Source organism: Ceratotherium simum, chromosome 38, assembly GCF_057802395.1.
Source record: "Ceratotherium simum simum isolate JZ-2026a chromosome 38, ASM5780239v1, whole genome shotgun sequence".
In the NCBI taxonomy this organism is placed as follows: domain Eukaryota; kingdom Metazoa; phylum Chordata; class Mammalia; order Perissodactyla; family Rhinocerotidae; genus Ceratotherium; species Ceratotherium simum.
In genome coordinates, this window is record NC_141937.1 from 11,162,941 (window position 1) to 11,184,866 (window position 21,926).

At 40.2% G+C, this 21,926-nt stretch overlaps 1 protein-coding gene across 10 annotated transcripts in view; it reads right to left on the reverse strand.

Moving 5' to 3' along the window:
* ARID1B (AT-rich interaction domain 1B) overlaps positions 1-21,926 on the reverse strand; it is a 412,984-nt gene that overhangs the window by 343,268 nt on the left and 47,790 nt on the right. For all 10 annotated transcript variants that reach the window (XM_087425097.1, XM_087425096.1, XM_087425098.1 and 7 more), the window contains exon 2: positions 19,907-20,101. In XM_087425097.1, coding sequence (XP_087281223.1) covers positions 19,907-20,101 — 195 coding nt within the window. The remainder of the gene's footprint in view (positions 1-19,906; positions 20,102-21,926) is intronic.

The following is a 21,926-nucleotide window of genomic DNA, read 5'->3' on the forward strand; positions in this document are numbered from 1 at the left end:
ATGTGGGGTTTCAATTACAGCCGCTTCTCTTTCACTGTTTTATTTCCTAGATTCCTCAGGAGACTTCTAGGGTGCAGGTGGAAAAAACACTGGTAGAGAGCACATAGAATTTGTATAGATCCAGGTCTACAGTCAGAAATTTCTTTTCCAACTAAATATAAGCTAAAAATATTTTACTTAACTTGCCCTTTTTTTGCCTCCTAAAAGCAAAAGGCAACCAGAAAAATGTTACCTACTTACAGATTTGCATTAATAACTTTATTACAGAATGTATCCACTTCAGTGTATCCTTAAAATTTAAAACATTAGGATCATCTCTGATCTAAATGTCATTAAAATGTCTGTTCTCACGTGCAATTAACCTCCAAAATTTTTCTCCTTCCTATCATCTCTCTCAACTAGACTTTCCCCTCAGTTCCCCTTCACTGGGGAACTTGTATCCAGACAGGGCACTGATCTCTCCTCTGGATGGAAAGAGAGCCTTACTGGCCTTCCTACTTCCGACCTCCCTTCGCTCTGTCCTAAACACAGCTGGGGAGATCATTTTCCCCTGAGCAGCACTTCCTGAGTTCCAGGAGGCTTTTCCTGGCGAATCTAAACAAAGGCCACCCCGCCTCACATGGCCTCCTCAGGCCAGGCTCCCTGCCAACAAGAGGACACTCCAGTTGCGCTGTTCAATTCATTTATTCATGGGTTTATTCTTAGTCTACAAATTCCCTGAGCCACTGAAAAGTCTGGTGTATTACCAGGTAGCACACTGCAAAACCTCATAAGTAGACAACAGGTTGGGAAGACAAAACTGCTTTATTCAAGATGTCTTTGTGGAGATCTCCAGTAAATATGTCAGAATAAATACTCAAGTTTATCTTGACTCCCTCATAGAACCCCATTCAAATAACAGTAAAGGTATTTTTTTTAAAGTATAAACCCAAAAGGACAAAGAAAACTTAAGATGAGATGATAGCAGATAAGAGAGGTCAAAAAATTTCTGGAAGGAGAAAAGCAGATAGACAAGTGATAATTAAAGTTTTAATTTGTTCTAGGTGAGAGGCTAAGAGGCAAGCTAATTAAAGCTCAGAACCCCAAAGACTCAGGAGGGTGGCCGGGGGGCTGGGTGAAATATCTGTAAGGAGTAATTCAGAGCCCCCCCTTCCTAACCCTCACCCCAATACTGTCAGAAGTCAAGAGGATTACCATCTGGAGAGGGTGGCAGGAGAGAGGAGTCAATGCAAAAGAGAGGATTAACTGGAAGTATAAATAAATACATATCTGTACACACACAAGCAGCCTCCAGATGCCCTGATTTCCTCTCTGGATGAGTTACTGGGGAGGGTCGGGGGCAGATACAGATAACATCTGAGGGTCCTCAAACAAAATGGCCTAATCCCCTCCCCATCGTCCAGGCCCACCAGAGCACACGCCGGTCCAAGTACACGGAGCTTTCCATCCATTGTCAGCTTGCTGATCATATGTACTGTTACATATAAACAGCCAAGGATCACCAGACGTTTCAAGAAAGCCTCCTCCAATAGGAAAGACAGTGAAGGTAAGGACAGTCAGGACTCAAAGGAAACACAGAAAATGAAGGCTGCAGAGCAAATTTCCAAAAGCAAAGATCCTAAAATGAACTTCAGCGAGATAAGCTTTTGTATCCATGCAATAAGAATAAGATGGTATAAAAAAAGAAAATTTGGGGCCAGCCCTGGTGGCCTAGTGGTTAAGTTTGGTGAGCTCCACTTCAGCAGCCTGGGTTTGGTTCCTGGGTGCAGACCTACACCGCTGGTTGGTGGCCATGCTGTGGAGGCAACCCACATACAAAACAGAGGTAGACTGGCAACAGATGTTAGCTCAGGGTGAATCTTCCTCAAGCAAAAAGACAATGATTGGCACAGATGTTAGCTCAGGGCGAACCTTTCTCAAGCCAAAAAAAAAGAAAAGAAAATTTGGTGAACAACAACAAGGTCGTGGAAAGTGAAACTATGAAAACAGAAATAAAAAATTCACCAGAACAGTTGGAAAACAAACTAAGACTATCTACCAGGAAATAGAACAAAAAACACAAAGAGAAGAAAAAAGGATAGAAGAAAAGGTTTAAAAAATAAAGGATTAATCTAGGATTTCTAACATCCAACTAATAAGAGTTCCCGATTGTAAGAGCAGAGAAAATCAAGATGAGGACATTTTCAAAGAAATGATACCCCTCCCCTCCAAAAAAATGCCCAGAATTGAGTTTCACACTGGATGGGTACAGCAAAATGAACAGAAAAATAGCAATTCCAAGGTTCATCAATATTTTAGAAATCAGAGAAATAAAAAGTTTCTAAAGTTGCCAGAGAGCAAAAAACAGGTGACATATAGAGGATGAAGCAGTGGACTTCTCAACAGAAATACTGGAAGCTTAGATGGCAATGGAACGATACCTTTTGAGGGAAAATCATTTCCAATCTAGAATTCTGTACTCACCCAAATGATCAATTAAGTGCGATAGTGGAAACAGCATCTTTCGGATGTGCAGGGAAACGTACCTCTCCAGCACCCTTCGGAAGAAGCTACTGGAGAATGTGCCCCACCAAAATGAGGAAGTATGCAAAGACAGAAGACGGATTCAGAAGATTGAGCTGGAGGCCAAAGTAATTCCAAGAAGGACGGTTAAGGGAAGTTTGACTACACAGATGCAGCAGGTCATGAGAGTAATAAAGTACAGAATGAAGAATGAGGCATAGGCATTCCAGGGCTGACCAGGGATTCAGCTACTGCTGCAGAAAGCCACAGAAATTTGGAGACAAGCAAAATGCAATGCACTTCATTCCAGATCAAAATCTGTTATGGTCAGTCTAACTGAAAGAATTTAAGTCATCTGAATGCATTCAGGTGCAAAGGAGGCTACAAATTTGAGATCTGAATTCTAAATTGTGGAGGCAGAGCTTTTAAATGTGGCAGTTCCCCAAACATAGAAAGGCTAGTCACAAGATGGTGAGCATCCACAGACATGAAAAACGTTCACTAGCATCTCATTAACTGATGGGTTCCAGCTTACTGAGAGGAACTGTACAGTTCTATCAGAGGATGAGGATAAAATGATGATATATACATTTTTCAAAAGTAAAACAATGAGACAATTATAAACTCCAGGATAACAAAAAGTTGTATATTAAGGAAATATATTCACAGCTCATGTCTCAACTATAGACAGTTACTTTATACAGTCCTATTACTGTAAACACTGAATGTTGATTTAACTTCAACTCATGATATAAGGGGACAAGAGAAAGAAAGGGAATTGAAGGGCAGGGCAGTATAAAAGAGTTAACTTTTACATAGTGGAGTTACCAGATTCAGTCTAAATTTGAAAAATAAAAATATAGCAACATAATCATGTCATTTAGAAATATGGATTTAAGTACCAAAACAAATCATTAAGAGTTGAAAATGGATGCCTCTAGGGAATGGAACTCATAGGCAAGGAGAGATGAGGTAGGAATGGGTATTTTTCACAAGAAGCCTTGTAATACTGTTTTTTAAACTGAGTACACATATTATTGAGGGAACTTTTTTAAATTTTTCAATGTATGCATCTCCTGCACTTGACTGAGAGCCTCTCAATAGCAAATTCTTTATAACAAGGGGCATAGTGCAGACCCTCTTTAACACTGGTCATCTGTGGCCAAATGTCCAATGAACATTAAATATCTGTGACATTATTTTTTATAGCACACACTGTTTTTTAAATAGAAAGAGGAAAGATCCTTCAGAATGAATAAGACAACAATTCACTAAGAGACTGTTGGGTTCCGCTGCATTGCCATTCAGACTAACCCCATGGTCCATGCACCAGGACCAAACTAAGCACAACAGCAAGGGCAACCAGGGAAAATTTGCGAATACTGACACTGGCATCCTTTTTAATATAATCTTTATCCTTAATTTGCTGTATATTGCAACCATACATTATATATATGGGTGTTTAAAGCGTGCATATTTGACAAAGCAATCCAAACGTTAAGTTCATATTCAGTTTTCCAAATGGCAGGTGAGCCGCTAGGATTTGCAACCTTGCCTTCTCATATTAGAATTAGGATAAGGTAATCAACTTAAAACAAGATAAGTCATCCCTCACCTCTTTATCCTTAAAAGAAATCATGACTTGATTTATGTGTGGCTCTGGATTTCCAAGTAACAATTTTTAATAATCATATAATGCCAGTCTTACATCTTGCTATTAATATAAGAACAATGTAATGAATACTAATAAAAATGCTTCAAAAATGAAACAACGGAAGGGGGAAGAACATGATGAAGGGAGAGAACATCTATTCACATACAGTGAATTTAATAGATCTGATTAACAGAAATGAGCAAGTACTCTATTACTTTTTCCTTCTTATTTGAAAAGATGTGTATTAAATGCATGCAACTTTGTATAAAAAGAAAAGATGCCCTAAAATATGTTATCGGGGCAATAATAACAGATAAAACTGACAATAAGCAGAAAAACTGACGAGAGGTGCAGCTTTTCACTTTCCTGTTTATAAAAGCAGAAGTCAGAGAGGAACATGAGAGTCAACTAGGAAGCTCATTTAAGGGGGAAAATAAACAGTGTTGAAGTTTTTGTTCAAAATTCAGCTTCTTTATATATTTCCATATCTTCATTCACCTAGTTAAACACAGCAAAATAAAAGTTCAGAGTATTGATTCTATTGTCTGAATATTACTTTCGATTTTTGGTAGGTTCCTATTTCTAAAAGCAAAACTCATGAGCAATGCAGACTGCAAAGGGGAGGAGTCACTCTTTAGGTATAAACTTAGGCACAGAGGTGCTATAATTGTATAATGCAGGCACAGTCTTGCTTAATCTCTGAGGTAGAAGAAGAAAAGGTTAATAGAAATTATAGGCCATTTTTAAAAGGTCTACTTATTAAAACAATGTTTAAGACACACTACATTTCTGCCCCCTCTTGACAGATGAGAGATTAGTAATTTTCTCCATTCTGGAAGCCTAAGTATGGAGAAACAGTTTCTCCTCTTAAAAATCAAATAAGATCCAGCCTCCTTCACGCAGGAGCCCTGGTGCTTTCTGAACTGATCCATCAAAGCACTAAAACGGGCAAAGATGAAAGGAAAATTTGGAGGCATAAGAAAAAAAAAGTTAGATTCTATGCTTGTGCAAACTTAAAATGTGAAAAATTCTGTAAAATTCACCAAAACCCCTTTAAAGCCTAATTGAACTGAAAAGCACCCCCACTTTCTTCTCCCAGACCCCGTGAACTCTTCCTCTAGGATCCAGGTCTAATATCACCTATTCCAGGAAGCCATCTCCCCCCGCCATGCAGCTTTAGAGCATGTTCTACAGATCTAGACTACAACATGCATGTCTTTCCATGGGTGTACTCTGAGTTCTGCTACAGTCACCAGTAAATGTCTGGTGACAACTAAGTGAACAAACCATTAAAGACCTTAAAAATATTCTCTTAATTCAACAAACCAAAAATAACAGCAAATCAAATGGATGTATGAGACAATGGTATTTATCTGAACCCAAAAGATCAAATTTCAAAATTTAGTGGGGACCTGTTAGAGTTAGAATCAGTCCACATTCACATATAGAGTCTAACATTCTCCTCCACGTCCCCCTTCCTACCCCCACCTCCGTGGGCATTACCAAAGCACCAGGGCAAACATGGATACCTGCCCTCACTACAAACGGCTCACCTCACCTCACCTCAGGAACCGAGACCTGGCTATTGTCATCTTTATATTCCCCAGTGCCCAGGACAGTATAGAACACACAGGAGACAGTCCATAGACACATGCTGAGTAAACTGAACGTGAGGAAACTCAACTTACAGTAGGAACCATTCTCCTTTGAAGTGAATCACTTTTTTAATTCAACTAATTTTATTTTAAAAGAAAACTTTGTATTTACTATAATAGAAAACCAATATTACTTGCCATAAACAGAAGATAATCACAAAAATGCATACTATGAGGACAACACAATATGATTACATTCTAACTGGACACTGATGCCTACCCAAGGCTCTCGGACTGAGGCCTGTTCTTCAGAAAATGAACAGAGGGTAGGAGGGGCGATGAAGTGTCAGAATGCTGTCAGAGCACACTGCCATTCATGAGAGGAACAAAATGTCGGAGAAAATAACTTTCTTACTACATGATTCAAATGTTATTTAATGCTGTGTCTACATGCCACCCACAATGATCTGGCCAGACACCAGTGGAACATGTGGCGCACACGGAGAAACACTGGCTGGGTGGTCTTGAAGGCTGCGCTAATAGAAGAACACTGGTCAGTGCTCAGGCAACTACCTAACCCCTCTGTCTCTCCACTGGCAAAGTAAGGAGTGTGACCCACCTTCTAGACTGGGTGAGAATCACATGAGATGATATAGGTAAAGAGTTTGGTAAGATGCCCTGGCACTTAGCAGAGTCCCAATAAATATCAGACCAATGTTAAAATCCTACGTTTCTAATGTAAAATGGTACAGCCGCTGTGGAAAAGAGTTTGGCAGTTTCTTAAAGAGTTAAACATAGAATTACCATATGACTTAGCAAGTCTACTCCCAGGTATACACTCAAAAGAACTGAAGACAAGTATTTGAACAAATACTTGTACACAAATGTTGATAATACCACTATTCACAATAGCTAAAAAGGGGAAACAACCCAAATGTCCATCAACAGATGAATGGATAAACAAAACATGGCATCTCCATACAATGGAATGATATTTAGCCAAACAAAAGGAATGAAGCATTGACACATGCTACCACAGGGATGATCCTTGAAAACGTTACACTGCGTGAACGCAGCCAGACACAAAGAGTCACATATGATATGATTCCACTTATATGAAACGTCCAGAATAGGTAAATCCATAGAGACAGAAAACAGAGTAGTGGTTGCCAGAGGCTCCGGGGAGGAAGAAATAGGAAGTGAGTGCTTAATGGGTACAGTGGTCTCATTTGGGGGTGATGAAAATGTTTTGGAACTTGATAAAGGTGATGGTTGCACAATACTGGGAATGTACTGTCATTGAATTGTACACTTTAAAATGTTTACTTTTATGTTATATGAATTTCACCTCAATAAAAAAAATTCCTGATTCTAAGTGTGACAGACATAGTAGGGAACACTCAATTTTCAACCTGGTAAAGGTCACAAGGGACTTTCCAGCGAACTAAGATTCAGCATCAAAATGAGGCAACCTTAATTGTAACTAGTCTTATCATTCAAAAACGCAAATGAATCCTAGCCTCAGTGATGATAAGCATTCCAGTTTTACCAGAATCATAAAATTTAGTGCAGCATGGGTCCAGGCTGAAAGTGCCAAGGATCGGAAATCTTTCCCCTGCCACTTTGTAAGTATATAAATCTGAACAACCTGATCAACTTTCTGTGCCACGGTTTCCTCGTCTATAAATTGAGGATCATGACAGCTACCTCAGACGGTGTGAGGACGGAGTGAGTTAATCCATGTAAAGCAAGTAAAATAGTGCCTGACAGAATAAGCCTTTAATAAACATTAGCTAATATTATTATTGTTCATAAAATGGAGATAAATAGAAGTGTGGCAAGGATTAAATGAGAACATCCATGTAAAAGTACTTAGTATAATACCTGGCACCGTAATTGTTAGTGACATCTAACAATGTCATCTAGGGACAATCTCTTGGATTTTACAAATAAGGAAACAGGCCCGGGAAGATGATGAGGTCAAGGAGGACAACTGAGCAACATCTACACTCAGGCACTAAATTCCTGTACTTCCTTCAAAGTGAAAATTACTTATCTATCATCCATCCTCAACCAGAATGAAGCACACAGGGATAATTGTTTAAAATTCAATCTGAATTACATTTCTTTGCTCCTAGGTGTAACTTTTACTCTAGGTGTAGCCATAGACTTTCGCTTCCGGAAACAAGCTACAGCGCAGTTTAGGCATAACCGCAACAGTTCCAAATTTCTGTCTATAATACACCCTCTTTCTAAAAGTTACGCTTTATTTATAGAAGTTCTCTGGCCCCATAAAGCATGTGAAAATAATGTCTGCTAAGAATAGTGGGTTCAACTTATCAGTTTCACTTACGGAGAACTAAAATGTCACATTTAAGGTTTTCTTTCTATTAATAAACACCGACTTTTACACAATGCCAGTATAATATAAGCAAGGATGTAAAACACTCCACCCCCACAGAGGGCTTTAAGCCCATTTCACAGCCCCCATACTTCTACCACGCATGGTGGAACTCTGCCTCCCTGTGAAGAGATTCTCTTCCCCCCAGCAGGAAATCTCTACCGGACAAACGTCTGTTTTCTATAAACAGCATCCTAACTATTAGGGAGGTTTTCCTCAATGAGCATGTCAAATAACCGGTGTTAGGACAAAGATCTGAGCTCGCATCACAGTGACACCAAATCCCATTCTGCTATGATCTAGAATCTTTGCTTACCTGCCCCCCACTTACTGTATTACGTTCAATACAAGAGAATTCAAGTAACATTAGGCGCCATGAAGTTACAAAGTAGCCGCTGTCTCCAATTTATTCAATGGGGTTCCTATCAGAGAGAAGAGATACAGGCCCCTAACACCACACACTTGAAATAAGCAACAACAGGAAACCACTCTGCTGTAACCCTCTCTCAGGTACTAGAGATTCCTTAGGACTCTAACAGCAGGGTTAAAAGTACAGCCCCGTGGCTGTCAGCAGGCTTCCCACCAGAGCAGCAGAGGAGCTCGGCACCAGGAGTTCAACCGGAAACCCCGAAAGCTGTGAAGGAGCCCGCCCGGCAGCCACGCACAGGTGGCAGATGCACCGCTAATGCACCCAGACCTTTTGGCACTGGGCTCCATGGATTTCACCAGCCAGAGTCTCCAATTCTACAAATTCTTTCCATCTTTTGTTTGGAAATGTTTGTGAAGTGCCGTGTACTGTCTAGATGAGGGGCCACAGCTGGGCAAATCAAGTCTCTGCCATGTAGAACGTATGTCCTAATGGGAGCACCAGACAATGAGTCAACAATTGCACCTCGGGTGGTAAGTGCTGTGGATGAAATGAGACAGGGCAAAGGGCGGGGATAGAGTGCAGCTCAAATACACCTTTGAACAGAAATCCAAAAGAAGCAAGAGAGCAAGCCCTACAAAGACCTGGCCAAGAGCCTTCTAGGCAGAAGAGCAAACAGAGGCACAGAGGAAGGGGCAGCATGGGGTGAGAGATAGGAGTGGAGCCTCGGGGACTCTGGTGACGGAGGAGTCACAGGAGTAGAGCCACAGCCTGACTTATACCCTCTAAAAGGACCATTCTGGGTGCTCTGCTGAAAACAGACCACGGGGCAGCAAAAGTCTGGAGTCTGCTGTGCTAACCCAAATGGGAGACGGTGGGGCCCAGCCCAGGGTGGTAGCGGTCGAGGTGGTGGAAAGCACTCAGTTCTTGGATATACTTTGAAGGAAGAGGCAATGGGATCATCTAACAGACTGAAGGATTGAGAAAAAGACGATGACTGGGAGCTTTATGCCTGGGCAAGCACAGGGATGGAGCCTCCATTTAGGGAGACAGGAAGACTGTAGATGGAGAGGTTGGAGAGGGAAACATTTATTCAAGAGAAACATCGGAACTGTCAAGAATAATTCTGTGTTCTCTACAAAGACTCAGTAACCAAAAAACTCTGCCTGAACGATCTAGAATTCAGAACTCAAATTCATAGTCTCCCTTGCAGCTGGGATGCATTCAGATTACTTAAAAGTCCTTCAGCTAGACCGACCACAGCTGACTCTGATTTGGAACTAAGCACGTGGCATGTTGCTTATTGCCCAATTTCTGTGGCTGCTGGCAGCAGCGGTCAAGTCCCTGGTTGGAACTGGACTCTCTCCTGGAGCCCTCTGCCTCGTTCACCATTCTGTACTTCATTACTCTCATGACCTGCTGCGTGTGTGTAGTAAATCGTCCTTTAACTGTCATTCTGGGAATTACTCTAAGTAATTCATGAAGACTTAGGGCCAGTGATATCACCAGGTTATCACTCTTTCCACCTTTATTTTTGAAGCCAACACGGAAAAAGAACAGGAAGACTTCAGCCAGAGACACCAGTGGAGAAAGAAGAGAGCTCTCCCTGGCAGCCCAGGGGACTGGGAAGGGCATCCTGGTCTTTCCTCTTCTCCCCAACTATCAAAATTTGGTCAACGACTGGGGAATAAGTTCCTCTCATCTCCAAGACCCCTGACAAGTGGCACAGGACTTACAAGCAGGAAGTAGAGAAGGAAAGTCTTATATCAGTATGAGGCCCAGAGCACTGAGAAGAACCTCCAAAGATGGTAAAACGCTTAAGAGACCTAGATTATTGGGATATCAGGAAATCTCACTGGAAATCTCAAGGTAAGATACTAATTAAAGGAAAGGGAAGCCTCCTTTTTGGCTGACCCTTTTAAGGAAGTATTCTGAGGTCATACAGCCCGTAGGCCAACAACTATTCTGACCCTTTCCTTTTCCCCAGTTCTCTCTGGAAGCAATGATGATATGGATTATTAAGGAACACGTAATCCTTACTCATAGTGCTGGGCAAGCGTCCCTGCTTGGCTCTCTTTTCTCTGGTGCATCTCAGAGTGGAGTTCCCTTCCCAGCAGACCTTTCCCCCTGGCGCTCCTTGGGACTAGCTCCACCTGGACAGCCACTACCTCTGTCCAGGTGGAGCTAGTTTTTCTCAGTCTCAAGACCATTAAGTAAAACTTACCTCAGCAATGATAGATTTTTGCATTTTAATTCCAACACTGTCATTTTTGCTATTGAGTCTTCCTCTTTGCTTCTGAATGTTTGATGTTTGACAGAACCTGACCTGGGTCTTTGCCTTTGACTAACCCTGAAAAGCCAATTCCACTGCTTTATTTGGTAGTTATTTTTAAAAAAGTAAGCTCTTATATATATACAATGGAATACTACTCAGCCATAAAAAAAAAGACAAAATCGTCCCATTTGCAACATGGATGGACCTGGAGGGTATTATGTTAAATGAAATAAGCCAGAAAGAGAAAGACAAACACCGTATGATCTCATTCATATGTGGAATATAAACCAACACATGGACAGAGAAAACTGTATTGTGGTTACCAGGGGCAATGGGGGTAGGGGGTGGGCACAAGGGGTGAAGGGAGACATGTATATGGTGATGGACAAACAAAAATGTACAACCAAAAATTTCACAATGTTAAACTATTAAAACATCAATAAAAAAAAGCTTTTAATGATTCAATACCAATAAGGGGAGACGAACTCGGTCAATTCTTTGGAATACAGTGTGTTTTCTAGATTAAACGCACTTCTTTGCAGGAAACAGCACTGGGTAACCTGCTGTTGCAGACAGTTACTAGTCTGGGTTTGGGGCTATGCTGGTAGGTAACGGATGTTTGTGTTACACATACACACTAACCACACTCGGGTCTCAGCTTCAGAACTTCCAGGAAATTTCTAACACCTGGCACCACGTGGGGAGCTCCTCCTGAGGCCTCAGAAACCTGACTGAGCAAGCTCCCTGCATTAGTGAGGCACCCACAGCCGCCCTGAGAGAAACAGGGCTGTGTGTCTTCCTGTCTCTTCCCCTGTAATTCCCTTTTTCCCTTCACGCTCCCACCCGTCTTCTTTCTCTCCTCTCTCTGCTAAAATGTGTTTCTAATTTCATTCACAGCTACAAATTTAACTTTTAAAGTTCTTTTTCAAGACTATAAAGGCAAATGGCCTTAATAAATTTGTTGCATATAAAAATAATCAAACGGCCACAAAAATTTTTTTACCATAAAGAATTTAACTTGTGGCTACTAACATAAAAGAAAACACTTCTTTTACCCTTAGAAAAAAACTCTTAAAATACAAAAACAAAGCCATCCAATCCCTCTTCAGAGAGTTAGAGAAGTGAAAGCAATGGCACAGAACACAAGTCTTAAAACTTATTTCTATTCGAATTCACTGTACATAGTTTGTCCCAATGTTCTACAGCACATACTTATTTTCAGAGCTACTTAGTAATAATGTGTAAAATGAGTAAGTAATTACTGGATCTCTCTTTGCTTCCTTTTGTGACTCCAAGTCAAGTTAGCATCTGAAACTTAAGACTTTCTACATATTAAAAAGGACTACGTTTTACATATCTAACACACACCAGATATTCAGAAGGGGTTATCTGAGAAAACTTTCACCTTAAAAATAATAAAATTGGGGCCAGCCCGCTGGTGCAGTGGTTAAGTGCGCACGCTCTGCATCGGCGGCCCAGGGTTCCCAGGTTTGGATCCCGGGCGCGCACCGAGGCACTGCTTGTCAAGGCATGCTGTGGTGGCGTCCCATATAAAGCAGAGGAAGATGAGCACAGATGTTAGCTCAGGGCCAATCTTCCTCAGCAAAAAAGAGGAGATTGGCATCGGATGTTAGCTCAGGGCTGATCTTCCTCACAAATAAATAAATAAATAAAATTGGGGTCCGACCGGTGGTGTAGTGGTTAAGTTCACGTACTCCACTTTGGTGGCCCGGGGTTCACAGGTTTGGATGCAGGGCATGGACCTACGCACAGATTATCAAGCCATGCTGTGGCAGGCATCCCACATAAAATAGAGGAAAATGGGCACAGATGTTAGCTCAGGGCCAATCTTCCTCACAAATAATAATAAAATTAAAAATTGGAGAATAATTTACTGATTGCAACAATTTGCTAATCTTTGAGGAAGAAACTGCTCTTTCCTCTTCAGAAAGAATTTGGGTTAGTAGTTGTATTAATACAACCTGTCACACATCAACCCATAAATTTCAGAAGACTGTATTTGAAATGACAAGACTCAAATCTAAAACTAAAATGAAAAGGCATTAACTTACTATTATTTTAAAGGGAAAATCCAAGCTGGGAGATCTTGTGGTCAGACTCCCTCATTTAGCACAGGAGCACAGTGAGGTCCAGATTTTTCCAGTATCGCACAGATGAAGCAGTAAATGGCAAGGACTAAACTGTCCCAGCTCCTGGTTCCGGGCACATTTCATCCCTGTAGGGCAGTGGTGAGTTCCTGACCCACTGGGGACACCCAAGAACAAGCTCTCAGCGGGTGCAATGCTGCTGGCTGGAACCTGCTCTGGGGTCCTTACCTCCGGGTCTGTCCCCGACACTTGGTTAACCACACTTGGTTAACGCCAGCTGCACGGGACAGTCACCTGCGGAGCTCACAAGACGACGGAGGGAGGTCTTTAGATCAGATGCCCCTGATATGGACATCCATCCCCGGAGTTTTTAAAGCACCCCAAGAGATTCTAACACTCAGCAAAGCTTGAGAACCACTGGCCTAAAACATGCCACTTAGTTACTTTAACTTTCAATTTCTCTTCTGGGATTTTTGTTGTTGTTTTTCAGGGAGCACTGAAGAAAGGGGCTGGTTGATTTTACTGATTTCAACCGTTAGCTTTATTTGAATTGCTCAAATTTTAACATAAATATATTATTGCTTCCTTGGTGAAAGCAAATAAACCAAATTTATTTAAAATATACTCAAGTAATTCCAATGCTACGTAAAACATATACCTAAGATTTACATCTCAAAAATAAAAATACAATAGAAAAGTTTAACAGATATTTTAGGTTTAAACTCTATATATGTAAAATACATAGAATTCATATGTAAGTGACAAAATGGTATAAGCTACCAGCAGAGAACAGGCACTGTACACTGTATATAATCTTTAGAAAATCTAGAACAGTGTAAATGTTCAGATTAAAAACAAACAAATATGTCAACATAAACTTCCTAATATAAAAGTAGCTTTCCAAACCACAAGAGAAACCACTCACATTTTATCATTCAACTCTCAAGTATAAAACCTGGTCTTGGGGCTGGCTCCGTGGCTTAGCAGTTAAGTCCGCGCGCTCCAATGCTGGCGGCCCGGGTTCGGATCCCGGGCGGGCACCCACGCACCGCTTCTCCGACCATCCTGAGGCCGCGTCCCACATACAGCAACTAGAAGGATGTGCAGCTATGATGTACAACTATCTACTGGGGCTTTGGGGTGGGGGGAGGATTGGCAATAGATGGTAGCTCAGAGCCGGTCTTCCTCAGCAAAAAGGGGGATTAGCGTGGATGTTAGCTCAGGGGTGATCTTCCTCGCCAAAAAAAAAAAAAAGAATCAACAAAACCTGGTCTTTTCTCATTTTTAGGAAAAAGGCTAAAGATTTAAAAATTTACATTTAACTTGAAGTGTGATCTCTTCTAATACACCTCTACGAAGAATGACACACTGAATGCTTCAAAATGTGTTTAAATCCGACTACAATATAAAAAGCAAAACCAGTTAAGCGTTCTAGAAATTTAAATTTTAAGGAGCAAATAAAAATTACCATATCTACAAATCTTTTCAAAAATATTTTCTTAGTACAAAACTCCATCTACAGGGAACTTGGGCATCAAAGACAGCAGCATCTGCTATCTCCTTGGAAGCAGAAATGCGAGGTGTAAGTGTATTTTGTTGCTAAACCTTAAATACCTTCATGTTCACTGATGAAGAACAACTGAGGAAATCAAGACAAAACGTGGCCAACAAAAGGCCATTATTTATACAAATCTGCAATCCGCTGAAACGACTCCAAACGTTTCAGGTGTCCAAGCAGAGCAGCTTGGCTGCAAGCCTCTCAGAATAGAACACGCATATATAAAAATGCCGTAAATAACATAGTGAAAGAAATCTCGCAGCATTCGCTGTTTTACTACCAAAATGTTTACCTGCATTTTACTGATGTATTTTTTTGTTTGTTTCTATGTGTATATATACATGTACTAAATGTGTTCAATATATTATTTAATATACCACATATTTCATTACACGAGGATACCACTGTCACACAAATGTTCTTTTTCATACATGTGTGCAAGCAAGTGTGTGCCCACACACACTGGTACAGGTGGGTGTCACAAGTGACTATAAACTATAAAAACATTACAAGTCTGAACGTGAAGCGGACACTGGGCACCCATTCCTCCCCATGATGTTAAGCCAGGCCTCCCTTCCTCATCCCATCACACCCTATCAGGCTCCTTAAAAACAAGAAGGCTAAGCTCTTTTTAGATAAAACCAAAATTAAGCCCTGACTACTGGATTCACATTTAGGATTCAGAGACTGAGCCTAAACCAATATTTCAAGTCAAAAAATTCTGGAATTTTTAAGTCTGTAACCAGTCCTCCCCTCCCCATTCATCCTTACTTTTCAGAGACATTGTTCAAACTATATCCAAACATAATTTTAATTATATTTTACAAAGCAAATATTTTTTTTCCAGAATAGACCGACTATATAAAGTAACACAGGTGGGAATCCTAGAACTTGCTTGTCTGCCTTAATAACCCCAAAGAAAACATTTATTTTAGCCAAACAATTGTAATGTTTGTCTCCTTTTAGAAACATCTGCTGCCAAAATAAACATTTGCATTGGAAGAAGTGTTTTGGCTGTTAAGATGGTACTAAATAAAATGCTTATGTTCTGAAATAAATATTTTACTCAAAAAACACACAGCAAAATAGACATATCCAAAGGGTGTAGAAGATAAACTAAAGACACAAATTAAAATACCTATTGATTTTTAAAGTCTTTTACAAAAGAACCTCAGTTTTTAATTTAGTTTTTATTTAGACTGAAAGCGATAAGTTCAGATGAATCCCCTTAACAAAAATAATTTCTATTTAATTTTGCCACCATATCTTTCAAAATAATTATATCCATGCTCTTGTTGTAAAGGTCTTCACAACACAGATGTTTCTGTAAAACTAAAAGTCCTGTTTTCCCATTATAATAGCACTCAAGAACTTAAATCTCTCACTTTCCCCTCTTTTCTTTTCCCTGGTTTTATAATGCCAACAGCCATCAGATTATACAAACATTTGCAACAAGATAAGGATAGTTGAAATATCAACCCAATATAACCCTTGATAACTCAGGAAAAATCTCAGACTACAGAATTGAAATCTGCTTGACACAAATAATATATCTTCGCTTCTGTAGCCTATTTCCCCTGGGTGCTATTTCTTTTATATGAAAATCTTTTTTAAAGCAAGTCAGCACAGGTCTATGTATACATTTGTGATCACAAAGGACAAGAAAAATAAAACATTTGCTCACCCACATCCCTGATCCAGCAAAGGGTATCTCAGTGTCTACGTTTAAAAAAAAAAAAAAATCTACAAGAGTCAGATTCTAGCAACCTTAAAGATTATACATCCTCTGTGTAGCTCTGCAGAAGATGAAATCAACCAGTGTACTTCTGTTAACCATCCCCAGGTTTGAATTCCAGGAGCCTGGAGGCAGAACATTCTCCACAGAGGCATAGAAAATTCATTTCCCCTCTCAACTCAATAAAAGCCCAAGTAGACTAGTTTTTAGGGCACCGTGCAAAACTAATCTTTTTAGCCATGTATTTGCCTGATGATGTAGGAGAATCAGCAAGTGAAAGACCACAAATCTAGTTCCAGTTAATACCAAAATGATGTACTATTATCACGTCATGCTTCAAAGACCAGTCATGAGTATATTTCAAAAATAAAATTATCAGCATGCAAATCAAGGATCACCAAGTTAATACTAAAATCAAACACTCGGTGGCCAGTTCCTCCTGACTCTCAGAGAAAAAGTAAGCAGTGATGCTATCCATGTTACATTTCACACAAGCACTGCAGTTCTTTCTAACAGAATACTCACTTAAAATTCCTATCACAGGGGTGGAATGCCAGCCAGGAATCCAACTGTGACCCCTGAGCCAAAGACAACTTACCACTCAGCTGGTAAGTGGGCAACTCAATTTACAAACCTGAATTTCTGCATTTTAATTCTTTGTAGAAATATATGAGCAATATTAAATGAACTGGATTCAGCTCATTAGAGGTTCACAAACCAAACACAGAAAGTTTTGGAGGCCGTCCAAAGCAAAGTCATGCCTAGGTGATGATGTCCACTCAATAAAAACTCAACGCCATCATTATCTTTCAACTTTTTCCCTGAAGAACATTAGCAGCCATGACTACAACAATGCTTGGCCAATTACATTATTACTAGGAGAAGATGGACAGGACCAGCAGCCAATCACTGTGCCAGGACCTTGTTTGTGGACAAATTTATAATTATCCAAAATTATATTGCAAATTCCTCACCAAAGAACATAGATGAAAGCTAACAAAAGAAATGCGCTCTAATAACCTTTACTCAAAATCTTCAGTATGTTTTTTCCATTTCAAAGCTATTAGCCTACACCTAACTGATCACATGAACTTGGTATTATAAAAGCTGTGTCCCCTTTAAAATATTACACACATTCAAAAATGCATTCACAGCTATTTTTAGCCTTTTACATTTCAAAACAAGATACTATATTTCAAGGTTGTATTATAACTAAATGAAAGAGTGAAAAAGCAATACAGATTATTTAGAACCCTCGATTATGATGAGTTCCATATGAAAGTTTGACACTTTACAGCCAGGGCACTGAGTTTCTTACCAGATACACTATTTTCCTCTCATTATCAGAAAGAGCTGTGCTTTATTAGAATTAGGCATTTCTTTTGGTTAGCAGTAAAATACCTAATCTAAAATCTTAATTAAAAATTTGAATTGGTGGGTAATCTTCATCAATTTGTCCCTTCAAATAAATCCAAGAGTTATTGGATTTCAAAAATATATAAGAGCCACAGGGATTAAATGACACCAAGAAACTAAGAAAATTGAGGTTACTCTATGTACTTGTGTGTGTCTTCTACTTTTAGCCTTACACATTTGGGGAAGAAAAGAATGAAAAACATATACCTACGTAATCATTCTCCACACATCTCTGTTAGATTCCCATTTTGGGATCGTAAACTAAGCCAATGTTGAAAACCTCTAATAAGACTTTAACTCATTCAGAGAAAAAGACAGAGGAGCATCCAGGAGCTTGCCATGAACAGCACTTTTTGAAATGACTTGAGAATTTCACATCAAGAAAACATCGTGGAAAGCAAGGTGCAGACACAAGGAGTGGTCAGCATCTATTTCTCTCCATTGGTCCTGCTATTTCTTACCTTTCTGCCTCTACTCTCTTCCTGTGGCCAGACTATCATATAGAACTACCAGCCCCAAAAGGAAATCACCAAAGGGTAGAATTAGGACTTTATAGCAGCTAGCTGTCCAGGCCTTCTTCCCCTCAACTAAGGGCAAATTAGCTTTAAAGCCAAAAGAGAAAAATCACAACTCTCATCTCACTTCTCAATCATTTACAAATTATCTCCCTCTCATAGGTAGCAGCCTCAACTAGAGATTTTTACCCTAGGCAGCAAAATATTGCTGGAAGAAAGGAGTAATGTTGGAAAAATTAAGAGTAATTTTAATATAATTAATTATGCAACAATTACTATGCATAATACAATTAACTATGCAACTGACCGCTAGAATTCGAAGTGGCCAATCTTTAATAAACAAGGGGTGAGGACTTCCAACGATCACAAGGGCTGTTTAAGGAACTAACAGCTAGGATTCAAAGGCTGAGCTACTGCTATCTTTCCTTACAACCACCTTAAAATAAAAATATCGCCAAACAAGGAACAAAGATAAACAGGAAAGACAAGTGGTAAAGGTGCGCATGTGTACAGTGACGGATGGAAACTAGACTTTTGGTGGTGAACACGACGCAGTCTACACAGAAGTCGAAATATAATAATGTACACCTGAAATTTATATGTTATAAACCAGTGTGACCTCAACAAAACAAATTTAAAAAAAAAAAGGAAAGACAATAGTCTCTAAAAGAAAAGGCTCAGATGTAACTCATTAGTGAACTTTTACTACACAGCTATGGTACATGTAAAGTATAATGTCTCATTCTCCACATTCACTTTAGAGATAACAAAAGTTCTATCCAATTTTTTTTTCCACAGATGATTTTTGGCCAAATATAGGGAAGAGAGGAAGTACTGAGAAACTCGGGAATGGGTTACTGGTAACATGAAATAACCTATCTGGAGGCAGTAAAGTGCACCCAGCATCAGGCCGATGCGCCCCCAGGGTTAAGGCATGATGTGGGAATTTATAAATAAGCCTTCTGGTGTTCCTAGTAACTAAATACCCTAACAAGTCTGAATCTAATTTAGTCACTTCCAGATTTCATGCTTCCTCAGGCCCACATAACGAGTATATACTCTCCGGTATCCAAGAGACTGTAGGTTTACTACTGCTAGAAGGTAGATGTGATTTAAGGTAACTCCAACTATTTGATTCTAGAGAAAAACGACAAAAATATTGGGTCTTTTTTTAAGAGCAGGAAAAGTCTTCTTTGTTTTAAGTAAAAACTCAAAACTCATCAAAATCTAAGAAAACAGACACACATCAAATCCTCTTATATGAAATACAGAAACCTTTTTCAAAAGGTACAGAAGAAATAATGTTTTAAGAAATACAAGCAAAGTAACTTTTTGGGAGACTAGATTTTTTTTTTTAAGTTGATGCCATCTTCATGGGAAAGATCTTTCAATAACTTGAAACTTCACCTTAAGAAGTCTACTCACAGCTCAAAATCTGACACAGTCTGACATCAGAAATATAAGAAAGCCAAGTTCACTTCGAGGCTTAGATCTATATAATTTGCTGCAAAATGATGACACGGTCCATCTTTCAAATTCAGCTGCTAATACGGGCCTTCCACCAAACAGGTATTTTGTCCACTTTGTTCTAAGATCACTTTTCCTTTTTTAAAAGAAAGAAGTTGCACCTGTGATTACTTCAAGAAACTATGAAAATTAAAAGCAGAATATCAGAAAAATGCCCCCTAATTCTCTCAATACCAATCTTAGGTAGACAGTAAAACACCAACACAAAACTATCATCAATTTGGAGGAAAGAGGAGTAAAAACTAGCACAAACCTGCTGCTGTGGGTACTGCATCCCTCCCATGGCCCCTGGGGTCCGACCCTGGATGCTGATTGGATACCGCTGCGGGCCTGGGGGGCCGTAGGCACCTCCTGGGTAAGGGCTGCTCTGCTGCGGCTGAGAATGAGGGTTACTGCCCATTCCATACAGCTGAGGTCTCTTCATCACCATGGGATCCATTGGGCTGCTCTGTGAAGAAATAAACCGAGAGAGAGGTTTATTAAATCATTATATTTTACACAGGCAGAAATTCTGTTATGCTACCATATAAATTAAAAACACAACTATCCTTCTGAAAATATTAAAACATGCAATATATACAAATAGCAAATCATTATGGACACCTGAAACTAACAATGTTATCTGTCAATTATATCACAATTAAAAAAAAACAATGACCTGGCAAATAAAAACCCAGAACATTAAAAAAAAAAAAAAAAACCTAAATGTATACAAGACATTTTATTTTTTACTTTCAGGAAGGTTTTAACAAGAGGGGTCTGGAGTAAATAATATAAGGAAAGATTTTGCATCCTAAGCAGAGAAAAAACATTTGCATCTGAAATTCTATTATGCATATAGGAAATAAGCATGATAGTTAATCTCACCCAGCTCCTTTTAACTTACCAGTAATAAAGACAACGTATACTGAGTGGTTAGCAACCCTTTCTGACTTCAAAGCATTCTTAGAACATCTACTTTATTTTAGACCTGAGTCTGCAAGTCCTGATCAAACGTTAATGCATCTGAGTGCTCATTAGAAAGTGAAAGGATAGATTTTAGATAATATAGAATGTCTAGGGTAAAAATTTTCAAACATCGCTAGTGCGCATGAATAAGCACCCAGACTATGAGTCACAAGCCACCGTCCCCGTGTAAGTAAGCATCTCACCAAACACAACCAGTTCAAAGCTAGACTTTGAGTCTTATTTTTGGCTTGGTGAGTCAGCCCACGGGCCTCAGGGCCAAGGCCATTCGGGAGAGCCAGCCTGGGGCCTCCACCGGGCTCTCATGCCCTGGGTGCTTCAAAGGACCAAAGCAGCAGTGGGGAAGTCCCTTGCCACGGCGCTTCAAAGGCCTGCAGCACTCATCCAACAGATCCGTCCGTCCGTCCTTCCTTCCTTCTTAAACTGACCCCTACTGTATGCCAGACTCTACGCTCACACTGAGGAAAGCACACGGGGACTCTCGCGTAGGCTTAATGATTAGCAGGATAAATGGGAAGAAGCCAGGCTCAAGGTGGGGAGGGCCTAGAGTAGAAGAGACAGCATAAAGTACAGGCTCAAGGGAGATGAGCTGCCCGTGTGCATGAGGAAACATAAGTCGTTTAGAGCCACATGAAGCAGGAATTTGCAGGGAAGCTAAAGCAGGCAGAGGCCAGCACATGCGAGCGCCTTGTATGTCATTGTAAAGATTTCAGATTGTTTCCCGGGGATGAACTGCTGGGTGCTTTTCACAGAGAGCTTGAGTCAGATCCGCCTCCGGAAGGACGGCCCTCGGGCAGCTGACTGGGGCCAGGGGGGCTGGCGCAGCAGCAGGTGAGCTGAGGTCCTCCACTGGTAGCAGCGGTGGCAGAAAGAAAGCCCAGATTCAATTCACAGGATGGAAATGCAGCGCAACTCGGAGACTGAGTGACTGACGGAAGACAGGAGTCAAGGGTGGCTTAGACGATGAGACACCAACTGAGATGAGTGTGCAGGGACAGAAGCAGATCAACCCTCTCCCCAGAGTCGGGGAGTCAGGGGGAGCCTGCAGATTTCTATTAAATTTGAGGTCCCTATAGGAAATCCAGGGGAAACTATCCAGAAGGAAGATACACAACGAGTTTGCAGCTCGGGGAGTAAGGTCTGACCTAGAATAATAAATAGGGGCGTCAGCACGGAGAGGATACTATATGCTCCTGGAGGGCAGCGATTTTTCTGTTTTACTCACTATTATATCTTCAGGACATAAGTCAAATAATGCACTTGGCACATAAGAAAATGTTCAATAAATACTGGATGAATTAATCAAT